This window comes from Punica granatum, chromosome 5 (genome assembly GCF_007655135.1).
Source record: "Punica granatum isolate Tunisia-2019 chromosome 5, ASM765513v2, whole genome shotgun sequence".
Lineage (NCBI taxonomy): Eukaryota > Viridiplantae > Streptophyta > Magnoliopsida > Myrtales > Lythraceae > Punica > Punica granatum.
This window is the reverse complement of record NC_045131.1, coordinates 2,638,090-2,664,295: the sequence shown is the minus strand read 5'-3', so window position 1 is coordinate 2,664,295 and position 26,206 is coordinate 2,638,090. Positions and strand designations below refer to the sequence as shown.

General features: G+C 40.4%; 6 protein-coding genes across 13 annotated transcripts; 2 read left to right on the top strand and 4 right to left on the bottom strand.

The window, feature by feature from the left end:
• Positions 1 to 1,354: 1,354 nt before the first annotated feature.
• Positions 1,355 to 2,472, bottom strand: LOC116207051 (transcription repressor OFP6-like). The gene has a single exon (XM_031539911.1). It carries the CDS (start codon positions 2,388 to 2,390, stop codon positions 1,782 to 1,784), a length of 609 nt encoding a protein of 202 aa, XP_031395771.1. The 5' UTR covers positions 2,391 to 2,472; the 3' UTR covers positions 1,355 to 1,781.
• A 1,433-nt stretch (positions 2,473 to 3,905) lies between these two features.
• On the bottom strand, positions 3,906 to 7,222 carry LOC116209567 (lipid droplet-associated hydrolase). Of its 7 annotated transcripts, none has more exons than XR_004157281.1 (14): positions 7,093 to 7,205; positions 6,834 to 6,926; positions 6,675 to 6,748; positions 6,533 to 6,604; positions 6,403 to 6,431; positions 6,209 to 6,259; positions 5,910 to 5,960; positions 5,697 to 5,756; positions 5,516 to 5,598; positions 5,245 to 5,392; positions 5,020 to 5,070; positions 4,597 to 4,701; positions 4,281 to 4,513; positions 3,906 to 4,067 (listed from the first exon to the last, which is right to left on the bottom strand). XR_004157281.1 is itself a non-coding variant. In XM_031543237.1 (14 exons), exons 1-13 carry the CDS (start codon positions 7,179 to 7,181, stop codon positions 4,370 to 4,372), a joined length of 1,050 nt encoding a protein of 349 aa, XP_031399097.1. In that variant the 5' UTR covers positions 7,182 to 7,205; the 3' UTR covers positions 3,906 to 4,067; positions 4,337 to 4,369. The 7 variants fall into 7 exon arrangements, 5 of the variants coding, with proteins under 5 accessions (XP_031399097.1, XP_031399098.1, XP_031399096.1 ...); XR_004157282.1 differs by having other exon boundaries at positions 4,292 to 4,513; XM_031543237.1 differs by having other exon boundaries at positions 4,337 to 4,513.
• Positions 7,223 to 8,393: 1,171 nt separating this feature from the next.
• LOC116208923 (HVA22-like protein i) lies at positions 8,394 to 11,483 on the top strand. Its single transcript, XM_031542498.1, has 6 exons — positions 8,394 to 8,653; positions 8,751 to 8,849; positions 9,133 to 9,189; positions 9,256 to 9,319; positions 9,404 to 9,616; positions 11,095 to 11,483. The coding sequence occupies exons 1-6, from the start codon at positions 8,622 to 8,624 to the stop codon at positions 11,365 to 11,367; spliced, it is 738 nt and encodes a 245-aa protein (XP_031398358.1). The 5' UTR covers positions 8,394 to 8,621; the 3' UTR covers positions 11,368 to 11,483.
• LOC116208924 lies at positions 10,771 to 12,786 on the bottom strand. The gene has a single exon (XM_031542499.1). It carries the CDS (start codon positions 12,275 to 12,277, stop codon positions 11,717 to 11,719), a length of 561 nt encoding a protein of 186 aa, XP_031398359.1. The 5' UTR covers positions 12,278 to 12,786; the 3' UTR covers positions 10,771 to 11,716.
• Positions 12,787 to 14,732: 1,946 nt separating this feature from the next.
• Positions 14,733 to 18,965, bottom strand: LOC116206606 (transcription factor E2FA). Of its 2 annotated transcripts, none has more exons than XM_031539377.1 (14): positions 18,535 to 18,965; positions 17,592 to 17,781; positions 17,400 to 17,453; positions 17,239 to 17,324; positions 17,070 to 17,158; positions 16,904 to 16,958; positions 16,621 to 16,673; positions 16,489 to 16,539; positions 16,369 to 16,417; positions 16,214 to 16,279; positions 16,046 to 16,122; positions 15,681 to 15,912; positions 15,506 to 15,572; positions 14,733 to 15,371 (listed from the first exon to the last, which is right to left on the bottom strand). In XM_031539377.1, exons 1-14 carry the CDS (start codon positions 18,754 to 18,756, stop codon positions 15,283 to 15,285), a joined length of 1,380 nt encoding a protein of 459 aa, XP_031395237.1. In that variant the 5' UTR covers positions 18,757 to 18,965; the 3' UTR covers positions 14,733 to 15,282. The 2 variants fall into 2 exon arrangements, with proteins under 2 accessions (XP_031395237.1, XP_031395236.1); XM_031539376.1 differs by having other exon boundaries at positions 14,733 to 15,382; positions 18,535 to 18,964.
• Positions 18,966 to 22,654: 3,689 nt separating this feature from the next.
• LOC116208178 (2-Cys peroxiredoxin BAS1, chloroplastic) lies at positions 22,655 to 25,195 on the top strand. Its single transcript, XM_031541463.1, has 7 exons — positions 22,655 to 23,060; positions 23,551 to 23,631; positions 23,854 to 23,935; positions 24,038 to 24,117; positions 24,259 to 24,384; positions 24,565 to 24,678; positions 24,817 to 25,195. The coding sequence occupies exons 1-7, from the start codon at positions 22,839 to 22,841 to the stop codon at positions 24,931 to 24,933; spliced, it is 822 nt and encodes a 273-aa protein (XP_031397323.1). The 5' UTR covers positions 22,655 to 22,838; the 3' UTR covers positions 24,934 to 25,195.
• The last annotated feature ends 1,011 nt before the right edge of the window (positions 25,196 to 26,206 follow it).

Genomic DNA, 26,206 nt, shown 5'->3' with positions numbered 1-26,206 from the left:
CCACACGCCTCTGAGGGTTCTGATAAATGTGCAATGAGACAAGTTGCAGGACCAAAGCTCAAATCCCAACCCCACGTTATTATTATTATTATTACGCATGACAGTGTTGGGACATGAACATTATGAATTGAATTGAAAGATAGTGTTCGGTCACACCCAAAGTTTTACTTTTACCCCAAAAAATATATATATATTGTGGCAACCCCCACCCACATTAAAATTGGGCATTTAACCCAACTGTCCCTCACACTGAAATATTAGTAATTGTTTTATAATTCAAATCCCAACGCCTATCTTTTCCCACCAGCGTTTATCCCCAAAAATAATAAAATATAATTTAGAAATTGAAAGCTGACATGGGATAGAGGACTTTGACCAAACCCCCCACACTACTTCCCTTGGGCTCTCAATAGGCTAGCTTAGAAGACCACCTCATTGAAGGAAGAAGATCCGTCGCGACGGTGCACGTCTTCATTGATGATCGATGAAGAGGTTAGTAGTTTAATTTTCATAGTAAAATTATCAGTGTTTTATTTATTAATTATTAAAAATTCTATTATATTATATTAGATCCATGAATCATATTTGTGAAAAAAAAAAAGCCAACTCATTGCTACAATTTGTAATTTCTTTTTCTCATAAAAAAAATTACATGCATTAATACACATTTGCTAGAGTTAATGATGAATCCAGAATCCTAGTAGGGACTCATTATGGTGGCTATGGAGGGGGAAGAACCTGCTTTAATGGGGTCACGTGAATATTGCGGAAAGGATAGGGCTTTTGTAAGCAAGTTGGATATAGAAAAAAAATCGTGATGCTTAATTAAAACTAGTACCAACTATATATTTAGAGCTTTTAGTATTACCAAAGAGAGTGTACTACATACACTCGTTATCGCTGATATTTCAATTTTTATACTTAATAAATGCGTTATCGCTGATATTTCAATTTTTATACTTAATAAAACTCTCCATACTCATTTATTAAATATTAAATTTTTTATTTCATCTTACTAGATTATAGACATCTTTTATAACCGAAAAAAAAAAACTTAGTATATATGTATGGGAATTGAGTTCTTGGTCCAGTTCATGCAATGTTCACAAAACTCATAATTGTACGGTTCATGAAGTGGACCGTGCGATTTCAGTTTACGTTGATAGACCATTGTCATTTTGTCAACTCCATATATATTAACTAAACATATATCATTAGAGCTTTACCTCCTTTGAGGAGGGCTGATAAGACTCGAACTAAAATAGTCGGACCTTTGGTAACTAGCTTTTGATATATCAAGGTAAAATAAATAAATAAATAAATAAAAGACCAGCTTGGTTGAAGGCACGGTCACTTTCCACAAGATAAGATCCAAACAGAATCCGTACCTGAACAATGCATTACATTTGATAAGCACTAACAGGCAAGCTTTCATGTTTATGATCTTTCCCTGCCTTCTTAATTAGTTTGCAACATGAAATCAAACGAAATGAAAAACACCCCATACATTGACGAAATCCTAAAATAACTACTGATCTGAGATTAGAACCGTAGCCCAGAAAAACCGAAGGCTAATGCGCATCGATTAAAGAAACTGCACCAGTCCTACCACACGCATATCAGTTTAATTTCTTGCCTACACTTGGTGTCTGCACAGAAGATCAACCCCGACAGGCCGAGATCGAAGGACTGTGTACGGACACCAAATGTAGGCATGAATGTTATTTTAAGAAGTTGATTACTAAACTATGTCGATACAAGTATTGTCGCGCCGTGCCGATTCAATACTCCCATGAAGACTTGTAATAGTAGCCACAGCCATAGGGATTATAAGTATTATTATTATCGGCTGGAGAGGGTGTGGAAGGACAGTAGTGATCGACGGAGGGTGACCTGACGGAGAAAACGCCGTTCCAGATATCGGTGAAGGCCCGGACGATGACGCCGTGGTAGTAGGGGCTGTTGAGCTGTAGGAAGCAGTTGAGGAGCTCCCTCATGTCGTCCTTGGAGTAAATCCCGTTCTCGAGGATCATCTGGAGCATCGAGTGCCGGAAGTCCAAGTAAGGGTCGTCAGAGTCCTTCTCGACCGCGATGCCCTCGCCGTCGATCCGCCCGAAGCCTTTCACGGGCTTGTGGGGTGCCTTGAGGGCAGACTCGGTGTCGAGCAGATGGCGGAGGGAGTAGTAGCTGCTGCTGTCGTCAGAGGAAGAGGTATGGCGGTAGAGCTGGGAGGAGGAGGAGGCGGCGGAGGAGGCCGAGGAGGAGGAGACGACCTTGGGCTTGGGGTGGAGGAAGCTGAAGAGCTTGGTGGATTTCCTGCAGCTGCAGCCAACGTCCACTGCCACTGAGCTCAGAGGGAGCTTTCTCTTGTTGCTGTGACTGTGAGACATTTTTTTTTTTTTTTGGTTCTTTTTGACACGAGAGAGAGAGAGAGAGGTGTTGAGGTTGGGAACTCAACTGAGGAAGTGTGGGATATGTATGTGTGTATATATATATATACAAATATGACTCTGTTTGATGAAATACTCACTGGCCATTTGTGTTTGTTCATAAAAGAGAGAGCGGGGGATCCTTTTCTTTTCCCTAATAAATTATTTATTTTTAATCCATTGCTGGCTATAAATTCCTGCACGTGGGCTCATGCGTGGGTCCTTATTATTTATGTATTAAATAAATCAGTAATAGTACATCAAAATGGGTATAATCAGCAATAGCCCATAAAAAATGTATAGTATAGTGACGTGTACATTCGTCAATTAATCAAAAAATTTTAAATCCAATATTCATTATAGAATTATTGGTAATATTCGTTATGGATCATTCATTGTTATTCATAAGCCTCTTTTGCAACTTGAGAAAAAAAAAAAAAGTAATAGGCAAGTTTATATTAGTCTAGTTTTACATCTTACATGATCAATATATCGGCTAATATGGTGGGTGAATCTGTCATAGGCTATATCATTTTCGCACGAGATGTGCCATGTAGCAGTCCTTTCAACGACTCAATTTACCATATCATCGATATGTAGATCAACTCCCTCTATCATTGTTTGCAAACAATACGAAACTTGGGTAGCCAGTTTTCATAGTTTAGAATGTTAACATGTCGAATGGACTGCCTTGCAGTAATATCATGCACCCTAGGCTAATGCAAAAAAGAAGAATAATGTGTTTGTGATACACGCACGCACACATACATACATACATATATATATATATATCCTTAAATTCAACAAAAGAGGGAGGCCACGACATAAATCCACGTGGATGCTGCCATGAAAAAGCTGTCATTCTCTTCTTGCCCATAAAAAGAAAAAAAATTGTCAACTGCGGGAAATATGCATAGTTTATTTGGTTTTGAAATTGAGTTAAGTTTTAATTTTAATTGGGTTGTAATGATTGTTTCGCTGAATTATGAAAAAAAAATGTAAAAAAATAATAAATAATTGAAAAAATTTAGTATTAAAAATTGAATTGAGTGTAATTGAAGTATATGTAAATTTATATATGATCCTCACCTTTTTAACTTTAAAGGGTTTATTTTTGTTGTATATTGAGTAGATTTAAAATTAAAATTTTAAAATTCGATTGCGAAACTAAACAGCGTAGTAATCTTTTTCTTGCTATTTTAATCCGTGAATTATTGGCTGATTCTAATCATATCTTATAATAAATAAGATGGAACTTTTTAAAAGAAGAATTCTTAGAAGCAGGCCAGAGGCTAAGAGTTACTGATTCTGATCCATCCATCAGTGAGGAATGCTCTTGGGATTTTGATTTCTTTTGGCATCTAGTTTCGATCTGCTCAGCTGCCTGCACCAGTAAATCGAACCCGACCGCTTGAATCTGGGTGTGGAAGAAAATCCCCCATTTGCTCTCCAGTTGATTATCGATCATCTCATCAATTTTAAATGTGCAGAGGATAATATTTTCAGTATAAAATGATTCTGCCAATAAATTCCATATGTAGTACAGATCATTCGTACAGAAACTTGACATGGATACTACATATGCAAGTTGCCTCTGACTTCGTATTCAGCATTGCAAGCCCAGCCGAGGATCTGATCCTGCAATCACACGACAACCGTAAGTCACATATATTAGACAAGTCTAGGCTTAATAGACCCGAACTCGAGGTTCCATCAAGTTCGAGTTGATCTTCAAGTAATAGCTTGCATAAACGATAATCCAATCTATGAAACTCTTCATTAATTCTGTTCTTTTCTGACCAGGAATCAGATCCACCCTTAGCTTTTTCTCTAAAATGAAGACTGTCTCACTTATTATTTACTTTGATCATCACCGAGAATGATCAAAAGGAAGAGCCAGATCAAACCCGTCATTGAGCCTTCCTCAAGATGCGGACTCGCTAGTCAGAAGTCAAAATCTTGTCCTTGATCAAGCTCGCAACATGCTGAGCGACCCAAGTGGACCCTGCCACTGTGCAACAGAAAGCGTGGGTGTGGCCTTCCCTCTCAATTGACAAGGCGATTTCAGGAACTTGACCGGAAATCTGAAAGATTTAAAACCCCCATTATATTCACAGAATAGCAAGCCATTCTATAAAACATGTTATTTGTAATGCTCAAAACTAACCTCTTCGAACATCTTCAGCGGGCCCCAATGATCATCAATGCCGAATAAAAATGCAATTTTGCTCCTGTTCGTCTTCAAAAATGCCCATTCTGGTTCTTCTGAAAGCTAACATCAATGTCATCATGCGGTAAGAGTTCTCGTCCAAGTGCTCTATTATAGACCTGATCGTGGACTGGGCAGCCCACAAAGGGTGGCCTTTGGCTCAAACGAGCATGACATTCAACCTCAGTCCCCCAGCATAGCCTGGCCCATGATTGGTTCCAATTTAATTATGCTCCCAGGCGGAAGCAGGCCATAGCTAATTTAGCTTTAGTTCACAGATATGTAATTTAATTCTGCTCCCAGGCGGATGCAGGCCATAGCTCATTTAGCTTTAGTTCACAGATATATTAATCAATAGAAATCGACGATTCAAGTATTCACCTTCTCAAACTCTGTCTTCGCCATGAACAGCACATTCTGCATAGTATGATACTGTAAATAAAAGAAAAGCAAAAATGAAAGTCAACACGATATAACCATAATCTATTTACTACATGATAATGTTTATACCAGAAAACATATGGGAAAAAGGTTAAAATCCTTTTTTTTTCCTTTTTCTGGATAAAATGCTTTTATCCTGTAAAAATCAATAAAAAAATGCTTCACCTTCAGAAGGTGAGAGCAAGTAGCCTCGATAGCAGTCCTAGACCATGATTTCCCAATTGATTTTGCTACAATAAACTCAGAAAGCCTGCTAGGCAAGAATCCCAAGGATGCCATAATGAAACTAACTGCAGCACAGGCGATTGATGACCTAAAACTCAAAGTTTCCCAGTTATTACATCCATTCATTGCCTTAGTATTGATTTTGGAATGCATCAAGATGTGGAAGCTTCAAAAAATCCGGATGTTGTTGCTCCTGAAGATGAAGACTTACCGGGCCAGTTTCTTTATAATAGACTGCTGAACTGAGTCGGGGTTCAATTTCAGAAATGGATATAGGCCAATGCAATAAATAACCTAAACAAGTTAGAAAGTACGTCATCGCCTGGCTTTGTAAAACTACATTATGAGCACTTGCATTTACTAAATTCGCAGAGTAAGTACAGAGTAGTGACCTTCTTGGGAGACTTCTGAAACACCTTGATAGATATATATGAACCGATCGAGTGCCCAACCTTAAAACATGACCCGTGAGTAAGCAACTGACGAACTTCAATATTGGATAAGTTCATGAAAGAAACTTAACAATAAAATTGATCGAAATTAATCTGATGTCCTGAGACTTGAAGTTGAATTTCAAAATATAAACCAGAAAAAGAGTCCCATACCAGTATAATCGGAACTTCAGTGTCTTGCATCTCCTGTCTGATAAAATCCACCTGTAGTAAAAGCCCAAATCAAACCAAGGATAAGGTATACCTAATACACATGGAAATGGAATCAGTGCCAAACTTTCAGTTAATGTAAATAATGGTTGGTGTGGAACAGAGAGAAAGCCGAGTAACATTTCAAGAAAAGAAAGAACGCAAAAATAACACTACCTGACAATCAAATGCTTTCAACTTAATATGGACGGACTATTTTGATATTCAGCAAAACAGAATTGCCTGACCAAGCAGAAGGCTACCTTGTGATCAATCTGCTCCTGTAATGAGAAGAGCCTACCTTTCTCCCAATCCTATCATCAGAAGTTTTTATGAAATTGACAGAACTCTGAAGCCACTTCCTTGGTGGCCACTTCTCATGGAGGTTACACAAAGATAAACGCCTGGAAATGAAACTATGTCCAAAACCAAAGTTCAAAACCAATGTTAGCATTACCTTTTGCGACTGGGATATGTGCCCGACCGCTGTACCAGAGAACCCAAAGCTGATCAAATCATCCATCACAAAATAAACGCAGCTCGTACACTAGTAGAAACATAAGAATAAGAAATCGGTCATGTCTTGCCTGTCACAGACATACTTCCTCCAAGCAACTCATAGAGTGATTCCAGGAAATCCTTGTAAAATGTAATTACACCTGCCGGGGACCCACAACCGAATTCATATTCCACCACAAAGTCTATGAGAATGCTATAAACATGACTCACCCGGGTTCCCCGGAATGAACAAGACGTGCAATGTGGGATCCTCAGAACGAACCTCCAACAGCTCGGTGGTGAAGCTGCATTCACAGGTTGAGGAAAAGATATATTGAACCACAAAAAAAAAAAAAGGAACTGAAAATGCGTTCACCACAGAAATCGTACCCGGAGACATTGCACAATCGAAAATTAGCAGCTTTTGGAAGAAAAGACTGTCGACCCATCTCCCCAATCTTACAGTTCGAGCTGGAACACGTCATGGATCAAGGAATCAGTACCAATCAAGAGGCGAAATTGCCCTTCGGAATGAACCGACATGAAATGCGTGCATGCATGGATGCAGAGCTGCTTCAGCATTCACACAGACATACATATATATAAGTGTACGTGTTCATCGTGTATTCATATCACAGGTCCTGCGTACCTGGAGCCGAAGAAGAGTGACGCAGGAAGAGGCCGAACAGTGGCAGTGGGAGGATGAAGAAGAAGAAGAAGAAGAAGGCGGAGGAACATCTGTTCATCTGCCAACGCCTTCCCTTCGCATCGTTTTTTTCTTTATTTTTAAATTTCATACTTCGGCTTAGAGGTAATGGGCCTTGTGGTCCTAAATCGGCCCAGTAAATGGGCACTATAGAACGGTTTAGATTCCCATTTGGGCCTACATCAGAGCCCATATACCAGTATGGGCCGCTGCCCACGGGGGCCCATCGAACTAATGCGAGCGAGACTCAACAGCTGAAAACCGGCGGGCTAGAAACAGCATCCACGAGCTCGGGGTAACTCCGAGAGGAGAGGAGTTCATCGTCAGCGAATGAAACCGATGATCATCTTACGGAGAAGAGAAAGACCCGTTCGCAGTTGACAATTAATGGACCACGGCAAGTCGGACGGCTTAGATAGATGATTGTACAATGAATTTGGCTGGAAATTGGGAAGCACGTCTTCTTTTCTGGTACAAAAAAAACCGATGGTTCCAAATCTCTTTAACTAAAGTTTGGCTCACTCGTGGAAGCACGACAATCCCTGTCTCCATCTCTGGTCATAAATTAAAGAATGCTTTACTATTTATTCTATGTCGTTATATAATTGTATGCCCTTTAAAATAAAAAAATAAAATAAAATAAGGAAAATTGAGGCAAAATTTCCTTTTATAAACAGATTGACTTTTAAAATTCTATTTTGTATTAATAAAGTACCTTTTTTTTTTCAATGAATTTGATTTGTTTTTTGTTTTTAAGCCAAATGAATTTGGTTTGATATGGCGTGAATTTGAAGTCACAACCTCTCCCGCGCTGGCCGAGTCAACCGTCAAGTAACGGCCCGCCAAATCCCGAAAAGATGCCAAAATAAGAGACTATAACCGGCAAACGGCCAAACGGCAGTCAGATCCTTTGGGAAAATCTCTCCTCCCAGCCCCCATTAACGGCCCCGCCAAGGAAACCACCTGCGGTTAAATCCCCCCCGGTTTTTTCTCAACCATATTCAATTCAATCCCCTCCCCTCTTCTCCTTTAATAAATTGGCGACTGATTAATCGACTGAGACATAATACTCATTTTCCTTTTTTTTCCTTTTTTTTCGGTGTGAACCATGGAATCCATAAGTCCAATGGGTCCCGACTAATCCAATCGAGCAGTGTATTTCTTGTCAATCATATTCTTCTTTCTTTCTTTTTTTTTTGGATTTTTATTATTAACTTTGAGTTTCTTCCGAGAAATCAGATTATCCTTAAACCCAAGTTGAATCCAAAGAATCTGCGGATCACACCCCTTCAGAAGGCAGACATTACGTTCCCCCTCCGTTTTTTCTATTCTCTTCTTCTCTCTGCCCATTTCCGTCTGTACTGTTTGATTCAGTCAGAGGCATGTCGGTTCCTACGGGATTTTGAGCGCTCTCTCGGTCTCGTTCGGTCGCAATCTTGGGTTCTAAAGGAAACAAAGAGGGGGGATCGAGGATGTTGGGAGACTTCATTACGAGATGCCTCTTGTACGCTGCCGACGATCTTTGCGTCTCTTTGCTTTCGAATTCGCTTCCTGCAATGGGAAGGTTCGGTTTCTGATGTTTATTTGTTTCTGGGGCGCAGGATGGTCTTTGGGTATGCTTACCCGGCATTTCAGTGCTTCAAGACGGTGGAGAAGAATCGGGTTGAGATCGAAGAACTCCGGTTCTGGTGCCAATACTGGTGAGAGAAGCCTACGATCATACATACATATGTTTGGGATCAAACTGGAAGTCTTAGCACGCATTTCATCAAATTTACCTTCGGTGCACTGGCAGATTTCTTTATGGAACCGACTTTTCATTCATCGGTATCACCATCCAGGAAACTTTTAATTCTAAGGAAGACATGGCACGCTTTTGATTTCTTGCAGACTCTGTTTTCCATCAGCCTTTCGGTCCATGTCTTATATCTTCGACCAAAATCTGTTGCGACATACATCAGTAGTTTTCTATCTCTTTCGCAGGATAATCGTGGCAATGGTTACGGTCTTGGAGAGGATTATGGACATTCTCATTTCCTGGTAAGAATCCCACGTCAAAGGCACTGCATATTTCATGTGTCCTATTTGATACCTTCTCTTGTGCAGGCTTCCAATGTACAGCGAGCTGAAACTGGCATTCATCCTCTACTTGTGGCACCCGAAAACTATGGTAACCGACCCAGAAGTTTTTCAAAATGCAGACATGGAATAGACAAGAAATTCTGCTTGACAAGATTACCGATTTCAATTTCAGGGAACTGTGTATATCTACGAGAATTTATTGCGCCCTTTTGTAGCACAGCACGAGAATGACATCGATAGGAAGTTGAAGGAGTGGCGTGCCCGGGCTTGGGATTTGGCCATCTTCTGCTGGCAGAACTGTGCGGTGTTGGGGCAGACTGCCTTTGTCCAGCTTCTTCAGTCTTTGGCCTCTCGGTCGGGGAAATTTTCCGAGAGCGCGAACGAGGTAGTAATGACAATTCCGTTGCCTTCTTTATTCTGCTGGATGTCATCGTTTCCCTGCTTGGTGTTCCCCATGGTTTCTTCAGTACCGAGTCATAGTTCCAAGCTCATACGCTCTCTATGGACCAGAATGCATAAATTGTTCCTAGTCGCAGCTTCAACATCTTGTTTGGATATAAGGTTATGGGGGTTATGGAGGGAGAGTTTTATAAAGGGATTAAACTAAGTTACATTTGGCAATTAAAAGATAGAGATTATGAAGGATTATGAGGATTATTTAACCCTCCACAACCCACCAAAGATCCATATTTTCATTCCACCAATTTAATATATTATAAAGGAGTGATTATTGGGTGATCTTACTTCGCCACATGACACTAGAAAGAACCAATTAAATTGTAATAAACTAAATAGTAAGCGTTTATCACTCGATTAATTGTGGTAAGTCTTCTTAATTGAAGAAATCTTATCGGTTCTTCCTCACCACATCATTATGAGGTAGGATCATTTAAAAATTCCTCATTATAAAGAGGATAAGATAATTGTCAAAAGTCATTTTTAACTCTCTACTTTTCACAAAATTACAATAATACCCTCCCTTGCTTCCATACTTATGCACCTAGATGTATATATATACATATATAGATATTATAAATTCTTTTCTTTTACCTATACACACCTCTATTTTATATATATATATATATACGCATATAAATATACATATGATTATATATATATTCATTACACATTTACATTATACGGACATTACATACACATATATATATATATGTATATATTGTAAATATTATAAAATCTATTGTTTATGTTTGTTCGTACATTATATGAAATCGGTATAATGGTAAAATAATGTGTCTATATTATTCCACTCCTCTGTAACCCACCCTACCCATCCCTCCATTACCCATCCCATCCCATAACAAAATGTAAAGGGAGGCGGGGGAATGAGGTTTGAAGCAACATAAGCATATCTGTTTCACATACAATCGTGAGAATTTTACTAACCGTTAAAAACCAAGTTTGGTACAGAGGAACAACAAGGAGATGGAATGGAATCATTTGCATACAAAAGGATCACATCTATAACATTATATTCCATTCCATTGCCTGGCAATTCCATTGTATCAGACGGGTCACAAAGAGATGGAAATGTTAGGCTTTTATTATAATGAGAATGAGAATCCGGGTAACAGAAACCTTTCGCTATGAGGAAATAGTTTTGCCGAAAAAGGACTCGGCAATCTGCGTTGCTTGATAATACTGCTCCCCAAGCTTCAGTCCCAAATAAAGATTGGGGGTCAAAATTTGGTAGACTTGCAGGTATTCATATTCTATAACTGAAGGAAGTAGCCGTATGACTAGTAATACGAGCGACAAACAATGAATTCAATCCTAGCAGTACTTCAACATTATACTGTGAAGTGAATAAATTCGTACCCTGCTCATTGTTCACTCTGTTGACAGGACTCGAGCAATCAGAAGCGTTCACCGTCTCCCTCAACCTCCATCAACCGAGCGATGTCAGAGAGCCCAAAATTCGAAGACGTGCAAGTTCATCAGACCAGTGGCCAGGCAGAGTTTGTTTATGTCGAAGAGGAGACAACACCAAAGAGCAAGCTAAGGTCACCGGTTGCTGCTGTTGCTGGAGACTCCCAATCAGACGAGAAGTCTGACAGCCCTTGCCTTAGGCTTAGGCGCTCTAAACCCGAACCGAATGCTAACAGTCAAACCACATGAGGCACAAAATTTGTACAATCTCACCAGTACAATGTTCTCTTTATCTCTTTCCCTTGCATCCTCGTAAAGTTGTAACCTTTGAGTACATTTATTCATTCGTTCTTGTATTCTGTCAATCCATTTATTGATCCTTTCTCAAATTTTGCCATGGAAAGCGACATTTCTTCACTTTCCCGGCCTGGGACGAAACAGAATAAGACTTGAAACCAAAGCCAGCACTCTAAACAAACGGCCCTTTCTCCAAAAAACTTCGAGCCGATGCACAGAACGCAGATAGCCTATCTTTATTTATCATGAGTGTAGAGAAAACTGTATGACTTTCGACTGACGTAAGGTTGATGCTACCGGGCTATCGGGTGGAGCAACAGAGAAGGGTTCGGAGTATCCGATAGATGGCCCGGGCTATAGAGGGGATGAGCCGGGAGCTGACGAAGCCAAGGCAGGCGTCGACTGGAGAGCAGAGGCGGAACCAGATGCGTTGGAGAACGCCAGGCACGGACGAGCCCGGGGAGGCTGACATAGGCTGGAGGTAGGCCCAGGCGGCCTGCTTCACAAGGTGGTTGCGGATCGAGATCTCGTAGCCCGACCGACCGGAGGCCGAGGACGCAGCGGTGGGGGAGTTTATGGCTGCGGCGGAGAACTGGGGGAGGAGGTCCTTGAGGGAGGTGTAGCTAAGGGATGAGGGCGTCGACCCCTTGAGGAGGGCGTCAGAGAGATCGAGCTCGAGATGCTGGCGCGGCGGGGCGGCGGCGGCAGAGCCGTTGGTGGAAGCGAAGGACGGGAGAGAGACAGAGAGCTTGGCCTTGGCGGATATTGTAACCGGGGCGGCGATCGAGTTGCGGCGGCGGAGAGACGTCTGTGGTGGAGTGAGCGGGTTGGTGGAGGCGGCTGCTTCGGCATCGACGTCCATGGTCTCTGAAACTCCGACGACAAGCGCGCGTACACACACTCTCTCTCTCTCTCTCTCTCTCTCACCGGCGGCTCGGTGTTGTCGGAGAATGCGGATTAGGTTTGAACTCTGGACTAAAATAAAATAAAAATAAAAAAAGTGGAGCGTAGAGAGGCGTCGCTTTTTACCGGCGCGTAATCTTGGGGCCCAGCTGATTAACTACTCCGTAAGCCCGGCGTATGTGCTTCCCAATCGCACCTGGTCCGGTCCCGTTCTCCCCTCTATCGGTCTAGCCGATGGTCCTGGGCAGATGCAGCGTGGTTTCCGGCGCGTCGAGTTGATCTGGCCTTTTCGGCTGGAGTATCCGGGTTATGATCGTCCTTTTTTTTTATTATTTTTATTTTTTTTGGGCCAAGATGATCGTCTAGGTTTGGATTTTCATCACTTTGAACCCCCATAATTTCACGTTTTCGACATCTAAGCCCTTTCCAGGACTAACGTTTCGCTTTGTTTTCATTATATATCATTGTGGTTTGGTGCACACTCTGAAAACTTTGGTGACGGACCTGAAATATGAAGGAAACCTGAACATTCTATTTCGGTACGAAAAAAATTGAAGCCTTTTGGTATGAGATAATTCATGTGGATTGTTGGGAATCTAAATCAAATTCCACAAGCATACCAAATTACCATATTTGATTGAAACAAATTACCAATAATCTGTTTGGTATGAGATGAATCCACATGGATTATTGGGAATCTAAATCAAATTCTCTGGGCGCACCAGATTATCATATTTGATTGGAACAGATTATTGATAATTTGAATGCTCAAAATAATTCACTTTTCCTTTCAGCTAGTAATATATTTTTTTCCAATACAAGTTGACCATCTAGATTATCAGCAATATCGGTAGTAATGTAACATTACTAATCCATATTAAACATGATAATATAACATCACTAGTAATTTTAAAAGTGAGAATCTACCTCAATGAGAATTTAAATTATGGGTAAACTTAAAAATAGTAATGCACCAAATACCACGTGAATTTCTATCCACTGTTGAACTTCCAATAACAAAGATGTGTCGATGTTAAATCATACTGAAAAAAGAAAGAATATCCGAAAAGTTAAGAATGCTAAATATGGGGGGTACTTAAAGACGATACCAAAAATGCAAGCGAACTAAAGGGAGAATCAAGCAAAACGCATTCTTGGTGGAGGAGGAAAAGCGACTAAAGTTTATTCTTTTTTTTGGGGAAATTTGTTCTCGGTACATATAATAATAATAATAATAATACCCACTCATAGATTATGTATTACCATATATATCTCGTGTCGATATAAAGAGGGTCCACTTATTGCCCTTCCAGTGCAATTTCCTCAGTTTACTTTCCCATTAATGGATGACTTGGAGCTGACAAGGAGCCTGGCTCAAAAGTGCAGTAAAGGGAAGTGCACTTCAAATACCAACTTTTACATTTAACTCTTTTATGTCTACTAATCGACTCGGAGAATCACCATCTGTATTTCTACTAAATGTTGACCGACCTTTTTCGCAAGATTTCTAATTTAGACATAGTTTTCAAGTTCATAATAAATGGGGGAGATGAAGATCAGGATTACAGAAGGAGCGGTTCTCGCGTTGAGTAGACGAGCCGGTCGGAGAGTTGGGTTGGGGGTTGCCTGGGACATGGGAGATCCGTGGATTAGTTAGTTAGGTGCCCGACATGTCTTTGTGCGTCAAGGAAGACCCCATCCACAGTCCACTGGCAGTCTTAGTAATGGCTCTGGGACTAACGCTGGGACACCGTCCCCATCCCGTACACCTCGACTGGCCCGCCCGGACAGGCAAAGAAAAGAACACACCAACACATAACATCCACAATTGGCATTTTGCTCCTCCAACCAAACACCAAAGTGGGTACAGACATTCCACCGATAACAAAAAAAAAAAAAAAAAAGTGGGTACAGACATTCTACCGATTAAAAAAAAAAAGTGGGTACAGACAAACAACAAAGCTTTGGAGGGTGGTGGTGCGTCATTGCCGACGGGAGGCCAATTCGTGTGCAGATTGAATGGCACGATAGTCCCTCAATTTCCCCTTAGGGTCGCGTTTCTTTGGGCAGCCTCCGTTTGGCATTAGGTTTCTCCTTCTTGGTGCTTGTTCGGGAGCTTCTTTACCCCGTTCGTGTTTTTCTTAGTTTATTTTTGCTGCAATTTTGTTAAGGCTTCGGCCTCGGTAACCACCAAAAAAAAAAAACACAACAAAGCTGGATGGCCTGTCCTCTTGAGGCCTTGAACCATCTCTTCAATCTCAGGTAACTCTTTAGAATGTGCACAAATACTTCCATTGGCTCGTTTCTCGAAATTTCCACAACTATGCGACCCGAGCCACTCAGCGAACCTATTTCATTCTATTTCTGCTGCACTCGATCAAATATGGGGTATAAAAATCGACTTATTGTAGAGATTTCATCAGATTCGATTTCTTGTTTCATCATTCAGCAAACGGGGCCACATAGTATGAGCATCCACTTGTCTGAGACCTATATAGTCATTCCACTAACTCGAGCTGTGTTGTGTGCAGGGCCCGGCCATTAATAAATGGACAGTAGAGGCCAATATAACAAACAGAATGAAATGCAGGACATAAAGGATGTCAACCAGACAGTCAACACAGTAATAAAGGTTTAACGGTGTCCGCTGTTTTACAGACTTCATTGTAAGTCGGATGGTGCCTTGTTTTCCTCTTTCTTGGTCCTTCATAAAACTGAACCCACCTTCAAGATCAACTCCTTGACCGGAGCAATTGCTAGGAATTTCATCTAAGCCCCCACCACAGAATGGCCAGGGACCTCGATACTGGGTAATATTGCCATCAACTTCTTTGAACATGCATCTGAGCCCCCATCGCGGCTAAAAACTGGCGGCAGGTGACGGTTGAAGCTTTGACGAAGGAATGCACTTCTCAGGGCTTTTTGTATCATCTCTTACGAGAGTTAACAGTGTTCACGGGAACTTCAGCAACTTCTGATGGCGGAGAATTTGGCCTTGGTGTGCCCACATCTTCCACTGGAAAGTCTGATTGAAGCATATCCATCGCATTCCACTCAACACCAGCTAAAGGAGTTAAGAATTTCAGCGTCTATGGAACCAGAGCATGCAAGCTAAGCATAAAAATTAGAACTTGAAATTGAGCAGACAAGATTAAGCAAAGGATGGGCAAACATCCCCACAGGATACAGTCTGTTCTCCACATATCGGTGATGCTGACATCAACGTCTGACAGGAGCCAGTAATCTGCATCGTTCTACATCAATGGCAAAATAACAAACTCTTAGGGTGTACTTACCTAATAATAAGTTGAAAGGGACACGTGCAGTAAAACTTCAAGCAGAACAAGAGAACCTTAACTTACATCGACATCAGATGGGACAATTTTCATGATTCCCCCCACAGATTCATTTGAGCCATTTGCATCCAAGGACACTTGATAAGGATAAGCTTCAGATTCAGTGATTTCTGCGTTGTTGCTTACAGCATTGAATCCCTCCCCACTTGTACTTGCACTTGACCTAGTGCCGGAAGCCAATGGAAAGCTTGACGGTGGCTCCACATTATTCATCTCCTCAAACTTCTCTTCAAATTGGCTGGCACATGCAATGGGGCATTTTGGTGATGAAAGTATACAGTGCAAGAAAACTAAAATAATTCTTGGGGATAACACCAATTTTTGCGTTTGTGAGTGGTAAAAGGAAACTTTTTTCACTTTACTCATAATACCTGACAAGATAGACATCAATTGGACCCATTGTGCTTCTGAAAATTATCCTGTATCTCCTTTGTGGATAGTCAACAGCCTAGGCCACGGATCAGCATCGAGCTTATGCATTTAAGTAAGCACAAAATTTAGAAATCAAGGTGCCTAAAATTTTTCAGTTCTGAGCTTACTTCATCAGGATCTGGGACTTCCAAAGTGGTCCCCTGAGGGGCTTTAATTGCGATCAAGGTCTCATTCTGCTCAAATAAAAACAATCGATGGCCTTGTCAGTAAGATATAGGTGATGAGTAGAATGAATAAGGTGTGACACATGACTAAAAATGACCTGGAAGCAGGGTAGGCCTTTTATGTCTTCTTCAGTCACGAAAAGACATCTGTAAGCAAATTACTTTTCATATGAGTACCAAGTCAGTTTATAAACTATATTCCAAAACGTTTCTCTTACTTTTGGTTGTTTTCATCTTCACTTAAATCCCTTAATTGTTCCTGCATTTCTCTGCACAAGTATTCAAGCATCAGCGTCACAAGTTTCAAAAAAGTAATATATATCAACTGAAACAATGCATTTGCATAGAACCTTATTCGATCGTCCATTGCCCGCTCTTCAAGAGAAAGTTTTTCAATTTCTGACTGCAAATGAGGAAGGTGAAAAATCTGTCACTGGAAAGTCTCATCGGTTGCTTCTTTCTAAGCCTATAAAATCCTCAACAGTCTAACCCAGTGAAAGCCATGCATTGCCGGCCAAGGATAGCATGATTATGAAGCCTTAGATGAAACAAAGGAACAGAAGTGGATCCTTGACCTTTTTAACATAATAACCTTTCAATCAGCCAAAAATAGTTCAATATCTTTCAGGTTACCTTCAACAAAGAAGCATTGGCATCCAACTCTTCTGGCCTCGAGGCATCGAACCCCCTAAATAAGCAGGATATTAAATGACCATTAGATACGATGATGAGTTTCACAACATCATATATTAAAAGGCTATTGGATAGCCTTAGAGATGCAGAAAACTGCATATCATACTTCCAACGTATTCTGTTCTTTATTTTCTTCTCAATGAGACCTATCCCTTCCAAGACATTTGTTATGTCATATATCCGCCTCTTCTGCACCTGTATGCAATATCAAAAGTCCCTCATTCAGCATGGTATTCTATGAATACCAGAATCTGCCATTTATGCAAACAAACCACCTCCAATGTTTCCGCTGCTTTGTTTAAGTCAAGAATACCATCTTCTCCTTGCTTTAAAAGAGTGATGAACTTCTTCGTCAAAAGACCTGAAAGGTTATGATAGATTAAATTACACTTCACATACGACAGTTGATATAGAAATAGTTAGTTTCTAGACTTACCTAAGGAGCTATCATATCGGCAGTTGCCCGCTGGAGTAAGGGTAGAAGGTGATCCTGCAAATTGAGAATTCAACAATTCTTAGAATTTGAATCCATATAATACACCCGGGAGTTAGTGTTGTCATTGTACTCATACAAATGGACTTTCACTAAAGTAAATAAGGGGGGGAAAAAAAGGCACTCAGAACTGACCAGCATTTGAGACTGGTGTCTGAGGTGCAGATTTATTGCCCCTGGTGCCCTTTGCCCTGCTGTATGCCCATCCCCCTTTTGCCGAGACAGGTGTTTGGAAGGGACTGCTAATTAAGTTTGAAGCCCCAGGGCTGTTAGTCCACAGGCTAGACACGACTTCATTGTCTTCTACTCCACCTTTGTGTTTTAACTGCAGTGAATAAAGGACAATTAGCAACAAGCTCGTTCAGCACCTCCTGGAAATTAGTTCAACTGTTCAAGTACAGCTCTAATAATAATGCAGAGTCTATCTACGTTGGTCGGTCGAAACATCCTTTTTGACAAGTGTTGTAAACAATATCTCACTTTAGATTTTATGTTGATATTCAGCATATGCCCTCTCTGGAATTTGACCAATTATGCAGTGTGAGGGAAGAAACCAGCCAACACAGACGCACATATGCAGACCCGATAACCATAATGCCACGAAAAAAGGCTGAAATATCACAACCTACTCACAATGTGAATTTGTGATAGAGAAACACATGTCAAAATGGGTCCAGGTATTATCAATATATTGTAAGGAATACTCTGGTAGGAATTGCTTTCCGTTATGCTAGACATCTTTCAATCAGAGACAGAAGGGGCATGATCGAATAGCAAGAAAGCTTCGGGCAGCAAAATAAGTGAAGAAAGAAACAATCGGCAACGTCCTATTGTTGCAGAGAGATGCATCGGAATGCTATCCAAATGGCAAGTTAGGGGGAAGAAGTAGATCTTCGAAGTAATGACTAAACAATTCTATAGCAGTTAAGCTCGTTCTTTATGTATGCTCAACATTTCCAGTTGGAAGACTCGGAACACCAATCTCATGGCGACTTCGTAAGGAAGGAGCTAGTTAATCAGCCCAAAAGCAAGCGAGTGGACTCGGATAGACGAAACATAGCATCAAATGAAGACCTACGGGAGATCTAAAGACGACAGCATCAGCTTCCTGATCTGGAGCTACCGCCCTGCGGGCGTCAGCATTGTGGGGAGAGGAGAAGCGGTGGTAGTCATCCTGGGGGACGAAGGGGGGCTTGGTGGATGTGAAGGCAAGGTGGCGCTTTGGTGGCTGGAAGATCTGGGCAGGGGAGGCGGCAGGCGGCGGAGCCGGACGGTTGGGAGCTCGGACGCCACCGGACATGGTTTCCCGGTGGATTCACGGGATTTCGCCGATCTCAGACGGCAATGAACGCCGGAGGCGGGAGCAGGAGGAGGGTGGGGAGGCTCGAGAGCGGGAGTGAAGAGAGAGAAAGGGGTTTGGGCTTCTAGAGAGAGACAGAGAGAGTGAGGGAGGGGTGAAGGGTTTGTTTAGAGAGCGGGGGGGAAAGCGAGCAGAAAACGAAGGAGGGAGGGAATTTTTAGTTCGGATAGATAGATGTGGAGGGAAGCGCAGCGGAAAATGTGTTTCCCTTTCGAGTATTTGCATTTCCAGCCCACATATTTCACTTATTTCTTATTAGGCCCTACTAGTTGACCATTATTTTCGGTCAAGCCTAACCTTACCTATTTTGCCCACTTTCGCTGGGCTTTTTAAGAGCCTACTGCCAAGAGACGATCGCGCGTGGTTGATCTGGTGATGTTGTTGGGCTTGCTTGGGCCTTGGAAATGGATTCTTTTATCAACTTATTTTATCTCAATTTAGATAAATACCGGTTATTCATTATGTAATACATCGTTAATACAAGAATTACTATTATCAACTATATCGTGATCACGTGATCTAACTCATAGAAATTGCTTAAACTCAATTTTAGAAGGAGATGAATGTATTTTGTAATTTGATATATTGATACTATCGTTGCAGTTGTTATACTAGATGAATTTATCAGGTAGTATTGGTCATTCCATTCACTTCTCCACGTCATTTGCCCGCAAGAAAGACGAGATTCTACTAAGATGATTTGTGACCCGATCCAATGTGCAATTCCAAGCTGCCACCACAACCTTCCAACTCGGGAAGTATAAATGAGCGGTACCGTTGAGAAGGTTAAATGGATGAATGCGAAATTGTTAGAAAGGTCTGGGGCGAAAGGCCAAAAAGCTAAACATTGAAAAGGACAGGCAGAGGGAGACAAACTAGAATGAAACAAACAATGAGGAAAATGGAGGCGGGGAGGCCGTCCTTCGACCGCTAACGGTTATTATTTGCAAACGGCACCCATTTCCCAGTCTTACCAGAACCACGACATAGATCAGATTCCAGTCGCCCACAAATAAAACACGGGACATACTTCTTCTTGTCTGATTGAACCGGATTGAAATAAATGCCAAATTCACTAGAAAACTTACAATTTCGTTATCTATGCATTTCGATTTTAATCGGCGGTGCGATCAGTGCTAAATGTATATCTAGAGCTCTTCAGACTTAGAGCCGAAGTCAGGCATTCTCCTTGATGAATGGTTATTAGACGAGCCGCATGACTAATGAGGTTTTGCTGGGATTTTTGGTGGGTGCAATGGCAACTCATGAATACCAGTCTCATTTTTTATTTTTTTTATGGGTGAAAATGGTGACCATCAGTAGTGGCAACCTTACCGCTCCCCGCTACGAAATATTCGGATAATGAATATGTGCTTTTGTATGTCGATATTAATTAAAGATAATTTTAAGTAAATGGGCCAAGCCCAAAAGAATTGTATGTTGGCATATCGCTTTTAGCTCAACGAATCGGGCTTGCTACGTCTTAGCAACAAAAGTGTTCGTTGCTTTTCATCTTTGAATTAACATCGAGGTTCACAATTTTATGATTTTCTCGTGACATATATATATGTGTGTGTATGTTTAATATATTTTTGATCATATGCTTGTAGAGATCCTATTTTCAGTCATTAGTCAAAAGTAACAATTAAAAAAGTCTCTCGTAAATTCTGAAAATTTCGATAACCAGTAAATTATTTTTCCGATATAGTAGTCGAGCTTAATGCCTACCCTCGACCTGCAAGATTTCAGACCAAGCTAGATCAAGATGCACCCTTGCATTACTCCAACTCGGATCAAATTGGATAAACCATAACATACCTACCTAGATTCTGCATTATATCCCTTTACCGCATCTACGTTCGGTGTGCGCATAAAGTCCACGCACTCTGTGTTTCTTTTGTCACAGTAGTCAGGTCACATATATTTGATGTAACATGCTCAATTCGACTGATACGATTATTTCCAAGAGAAAATAACCCGAAAAATCTATTACTTTCATGAATTTTTTCGATCTATCAATTTTTAAAATTTTGATTTGAAAAATCACAACGTTTATCTCCGTTTCCCTAATCTATTAATCCATTAATTGAACCGTCAAAACTGCTGGCGATGTTGTTAACTGCACTGATGTGGCGGACAGCTGCCCTCGTAGATGGCATGCCACAAAAAATTTCACATAGTTTGTTTTTTCCCTAATCTACCAAAATATCAATAACTTTTATATCATTTACAAAATATAAATAATCTTAAAAAATCATATAGTTGGCTAATGTTCCCTCATCTACTAGAATATGACCTCTTTAAAATATCACATCTACCAAAATATGACTTATTTGAATGATTATAAGTTTAAATTAGGGATTTATATATATGTATGTTGATTTGAATGTTAAAATAATTTTTAACAAAAAAGAATGTCATAACAATTATTACTTTGTCATTTTCAAATTAAAAAAATATTCATATATGTTATCACATTAAGTATTATAGGAATTTAGACATATTATACTGTAAAGACTAAAGACAAAACCATTCTAACAAAATTTGTGCACATCAACATCTATAAAATTTTAGCATGTTTCAACTTATTATGGCATGGTTCATGTAGATATAGATTTCTGTGACCGATTGTTATTAAAATTTGATAATGCAAATATGATAAAAATGTTGAAAATAGAAATTCATCATAAATTTAACACCTAAATTACAAACACAAAATTGAAAAATCCTAAAATTCTAAAAAGGTTTGTGTGCAAGAAAAAAAATAAATAGTTGAAGAACTCACCTCTAAAAATTTAAATGTGGATGTACGTAAAATTAAATTATGTGCATATGAGAAAATAACAATTGGTCACGGATATCAATATTTTTATTCTTTAAAAATAAAAATAAAATTCATTTTTCTAAAAAATTTAAAAATATGAAAAAATAACGATTGGTTCCACAAATCTATATTTACTTGTTTTAAAATTTAAAATTTAAAAAAAACTCAGAAAATCGATAAAATAATGAACGGTTTCACAAATCTATATTTATATATTTAAAATTCAAAATTTTATTATTTAGAAAAAAAGCTGAAAAGATCAATATTTCATTAAAAAACGAAGCGTTCTAGGATCATCTAGCACGACCCAGCTTTATCATGGTTTCATATATATGCAGGTAGGAACTTAGAATACAATAACCATGATAAAATAACCATTTCAACAAAATTTTATAAATGTCGGTGTGCATAATTTCTATTGAAATTGTTATTTTGGCATGATTATTGTATTTATAGTAGAATATATCTAATTTCCTATATTACTTAATGTGATAACAAACATGAATATTCTTTTAATTTGCAAATGATAAACTTGTAACTATTCTGACACTTCTTTTTTGTTAAAAATTCTTTTAACATTTCAATTTGCATACATATATATGAGTTCCTAAATTAAACTTATAATCATTCAAAGAAATCATATTTTGGTAGATGTGATTTTTGAAAAAAGTCGTATTTTGGTAGATGATAAAGTATAAGCAAACCATGTGATTTTTTTTAAGTTATTGATATTTTGGCAAGTGAGGAAAAAATTACTGATATCGGTAGATTATGGAAAAAAAGTAAAATTATGTGATTTTTTATGTTAAAAAGTTTGTGGCATGTCATCCACACAGGCAATCGTCTGTCACATCAACGTCGTTAACAGGCGACGTTAGTAGTTTTGATGGTCCAATTAACGGATTGATAGGTAAGCAAAATTGAGATAAACGTTGTGATTTTTTTAAAAATAGGTAAATATTTATTTTGATACGAGAATTATGCTAATTAGATTCCGTTCATGATGATCAATAATTTCCCATTTCCAGAAAATTTGGGAATAAACCCAATCCCTCACCAAACCCAAAGCCCTGAACCCCTCCATCTGCTGTGCGCACAACTACTCCTCCCAGTCCCTGCTATCAAACTTCCACACGTTCCTATCCGCCATTGTTACTCAGTGACTGAGCTCCGTCCTTGAGCGCTCTCGGGAAAGAAGATGGCCTGCTCAGCCGCCTCCGCCGCCCTCGTCTCTCCGAACTCCGCCACTACTGCCGCCAGAAAGCTCACTTCCCCAGTGATGGCTTCCTTCTCTCAATCCCTAACAGTCCCCAGCTCCTTCAGCGGCCTCCGCAGGTCCTCCCTGTCTTCCCGCGCCCCACGATCGGCTTCTCTCTCTCGCAGCTCCAGATCGAACCGCAGCTTCGTCGTTAAAGCCTCTGTGAGTTGTTTTCCTCGATTTCCTCAGTCTCGGCGATGATTCCGAGTTTCTGTTCCCGAGGTTACGTCTCTTCCGAACCGAGCTCAATGGACCTTTGAGAATGCGAGTCTATGCTAATAAATGCTAACAACTTCAGTTCTAGGCATTGTATCTTCGAATAGTCTTTCATTATATGATCATAGTCGTGTCGTTATGGGGCACTGAACTGCCTCGATAAGAATTTGAACTTTGACTTTAGGATCAAGATCATCCTTGCAAGCTGATAATGATCCCAGTTCAATGGAAAGTTTACAGCTTTATGATTACCAATTATCTCTATTCGCGCGACAAGACTGTGAAGAGAGCTTGCCGAATTCTTATCTCTTCTATGTTATGTGGCATTCCTCATCCTGATGGAACTCGTTCTTGATCCAACAATGCTGTGTGAGCTGCTTATACACTGATGATAATGATCTCTATGTAGTGAACGTACTTCATATTTCATGAACAGAGTGAGGCTTCCGCTCCACTTGTTGGCAACAAGGCACCGGATTTTGAGGCAGAAGCTGTTTTTGATCAGGAGTTCATCAAAGTAGGTGTTTTATACAAACTAGTGCATTCGTGCTTCTTCTCACCCGACATTTATGTTTTCTGTTGTACCCCGTAAAGGAGCTTGTTGGATCTCTGTAAGGATGAAGATGGTTTCATTTTTGTCTTATTTATCAGGATTTTTTTGGCGAAGGTTATTTATACAAAGGGGATGGCGTTTCAAATTTTAGGATTTCACGACATCACTTACTTGTTCTCATGACAGGTCAAACTCTCCGAGTACATCGGGAAGAAATATGTGATTCTCTTTTTCTACCCATTGGACTTCACTTTTGTCTGTCCCACAGGTTTGCTTGATGATATTGGCTAGATAATTGACAGATAATTTTCTAGTTCTAAACATTATTGTCATTGAATCCATGCTCTTAGATTCCTTTACCTTCTCGCAGAGATAACTGCTTTTAGTGATCGATATGGAGACTTTGAGAAGTTAAATACAGAAATATTGGGAGTCTCTGTTGATAGCGTGGTAGGCATTTTTCTATCCCTTCACATTTTTTCACGAAATTTAAAGTAGGGCTACCCCAATTATGTCAAAGCCCACTTGGTTCATTGAGCAGATTACTGGGATGCAGAATTGCTCTAACACTCTTATTTTATTATTCTGTAGTTCTCACACCTCGCTTGGGTTCAGACAGACAGAAAGTCAGGCGGCCTTGGTGATCTGAAATACCCTCTTATTTCTGATGTCACAAAATCCATCTCCAGATCATATGGAGTGCTGATCCCAGATCAGGTATAATAAGTAAGTTAATTAGCAAGAATCTCCACATTAAGGGTAATTCTGAATGTATATTGCCAACAAATTGGATGAGTAATTGAAATTATTTTATCAAGAATTTTTCTTTAAATTGGCTCAATAGTGTTCACGACCTATATATAAAAAAATACTTAGCATATCTTTTGTTTTTTTCAGGGGATTGCATTGAGAGGACTTTTCATCATCGACAAGGAGGGGGTCATTCAGCACTCCACAATCAATAACCTCGCAATTGGTCGGAGCGTTGACGAGACAATGAGAACGCTGCAGGTAGTTATCTCTCTCTTTTTGTCTTAAAGGACTGGGAGTGTAAGGCTTTGTTTCTCTCATTTCTGCAATAAATATTTCGTCCTGAATAGAATATGAAAATCGAAAGGCTGAACCTATAATGTTGTGTTTGTGTTACAGGCTTTGCAATACGTGCAGGAGAACCCAGATGAAGTCTGCCCAGCAGGATGGAAGCCCGGGGAGAAGTCCATGAAGCCCGACCCAAAGCTCAGCAAAGAGTACTTCGCCGCCATATAGGATTTGAAGAGCGTGGAAACCTCAGATCAGGTTCCTTAATTATTGTAAGGTAGATCAGTGTACAAGATTTCCGTATGGAGCGTCTCGTCGTTTTAAATCTTTTCATGAGTTTGACTCAGTTTTCTGTGGGAATAAGTATGTGGGATTGCACTTGCATTGCTCCTCCTGTATTTGCATGTCGGTATATAGTGAATACATCCTTGTGACATTAAAAATTTCGTCATTTGTGAAAACAATTGAAGCCCCGAGCACTGTTGAGTTACTGTATGCATGTTATCTTTTCGGCTAAGTTAGTAATGGCGCATTTAAAAAGAAAGGGGTGGGGGGAACATATTTGGGGCAGATTCTCTTTATCTTCAGCTCCCTTTTGTTTGCCTTTCGGTGGCTCATTTACTTTTCCTCTACTCTCCATTTCGAATTCTTCGTTGCATTTCTGCAAAACCGAAACTTGGTGTCTGGGAAGTTGTGGAATGTGTCTTTAGCCGTTTAGCGAAATTCAAGTGTGGAATGAGGTATTATCTCGGGTAATTTCTGATCAGTTGTTGATTGACATGCTAAATGTTGGCAATAACATATCAAATTCCCCCTCTTTTGGGGCTGGATTGGAGGGCTGTTGAGCTGAGTTGGAAGATAAGGAAGGTGCAGGGATAGGGCGGAAACGTGCACGAGGTGTTGAGAGGGACATCACTGTTTCTCCGCCACCCACCATCACATGTTTGGCCGTCCCATTCCTATTCCTATTCCAAGCAGCCCCACCCCCAACTCACTCCTTCCATTCCAAATCGTATATACGGACAAGACGAGCACGTTTGCCCTCCTGCTTCGTTCCTTTCTGAGCTGAGCAACTACAATAAATATTCAGATTTACGGTATGCACAGTGGGAAACAGAGAGCCCAATACAAGGGGGGGTTCGGCCTTGGGGATGGATGGTTCGGTCTCGGGACAGAAACTCGTATGGGCCCGCTAACACGAACCAAATACCAGTTGGACACAGGCGGTAGATGCCGCCTACCAAAGCCCCCACACAAGCCAAACAAACGGCCATTTGTAGTTGCCTATCTTCTCAACGGCTAAGTGGACTTTCCATTCCATTCCCTTCCCTTACCCCTTCATTCTCTTTTCACCGTCTGTCTCTGCAAATCGACATTATTAGAGCATTGATTTCGGAGCCTCTGACGATGTCGTGTTGCTCATGAACTGAACTGGTACTGAACAGAAAACCTTCTGCGCGAAGTCTGACTAGTGGGGGAATTGCCTTGGCATGTTACCATT

Coding starts and splice junctions, on each gene's coding strand:
- LOC116209567 (XM_031543236.1), bottom strand. CDS start 7,181: ATGTTCCTCCGCCTTCTTCTTCTTCTTCTTCTTCATCCTCCCACTGCC. Junction 6,927..7,092: donor TCACTCTTCTTCGGCTCCAG/GTACGCAGGACC, acceptor TCCTTGATCCAT/GACGTGTTCCAGCTCGAACT. Junction 5,961..6,208: donor AGGAGCAGATTGATCACAAG/GTAGCCTTCTGC, acceptor CTTTTACTACAG/GTGGATTTTATCAGACAGGA.
- LOC116208924 (XM_031542499.1), bottom strand. CDS start 12,277: ATGGACGTCGATGCCGAAGCAGCCGCCTCCACCAACCCGCTCACTCCA.
- LOC116206606 (XM_031539376.1), bottom strand. CDS start 18,756: ATGTCCGGTGGCGTCCGAGCTCCCAACCGTCCGGCTCCGCCGCCTGCC. Junction 15,913..16,045: donor ATTGATGTCTATCTTGTCAG/GTATTATGAGTA, acceptor TGCATGTGCCAG/CCAATTTGAAGAGAAGTTTG. Junction 15,573..15,680: donor TTGTCCCATCTGATGTCGAT/GTAAGTTAAGGT, acceptor CCATTGATGTAG/AACGATGCAGATTACTGGCT.
- LOC116207051 (XM_031539911.1), bottom strand. CDS start 2,390: ATGTCTCACAGTCACAGCAACAAGAGAAAGCTCCCTCTGAGCTCAGTG.
- LOC116208178 (XM_031541463.1), top strand. CDS start 22,839: ATGGCCTGCTCAGCCGCCTCCGCCGCCCTCGTCTCTCCGAACTCCGCC. Junction 23,936..24,037: donor CACTTTTGTCTGTCCCACAG/GTTTGCTTGATG, acceptor ACCTTCTCGCAG/AGATAACTGCTTTTAGTGAT. Junction 24,118..24,258: donor GAGTCTCTGTTGATAGCGTG/GTAGGCATTTTT, acceptor ATTATTCTGTAG/TTCTCACACCTCGCTTGGGT.
- LOC116208923 (XM_031542498.1), top strand. CDS start 8,622: ATGTTGGGAGACTTCATTACGAGATGCCTCTT. Junction 8,654..8,750: donor TTCATTACGAGATGCCTCTT/GTACGCTGCCGA, acceptor TCTGGGGCGCAG/GATGGTCTTTGGGTATGCTT. Junction 9,320..9,403: donor TGTGGCACCCGAAAACTATG/GTAACCGACCCA, acceptor TTTCAATTTCAG/GGAACTGTGTATATCTACGA.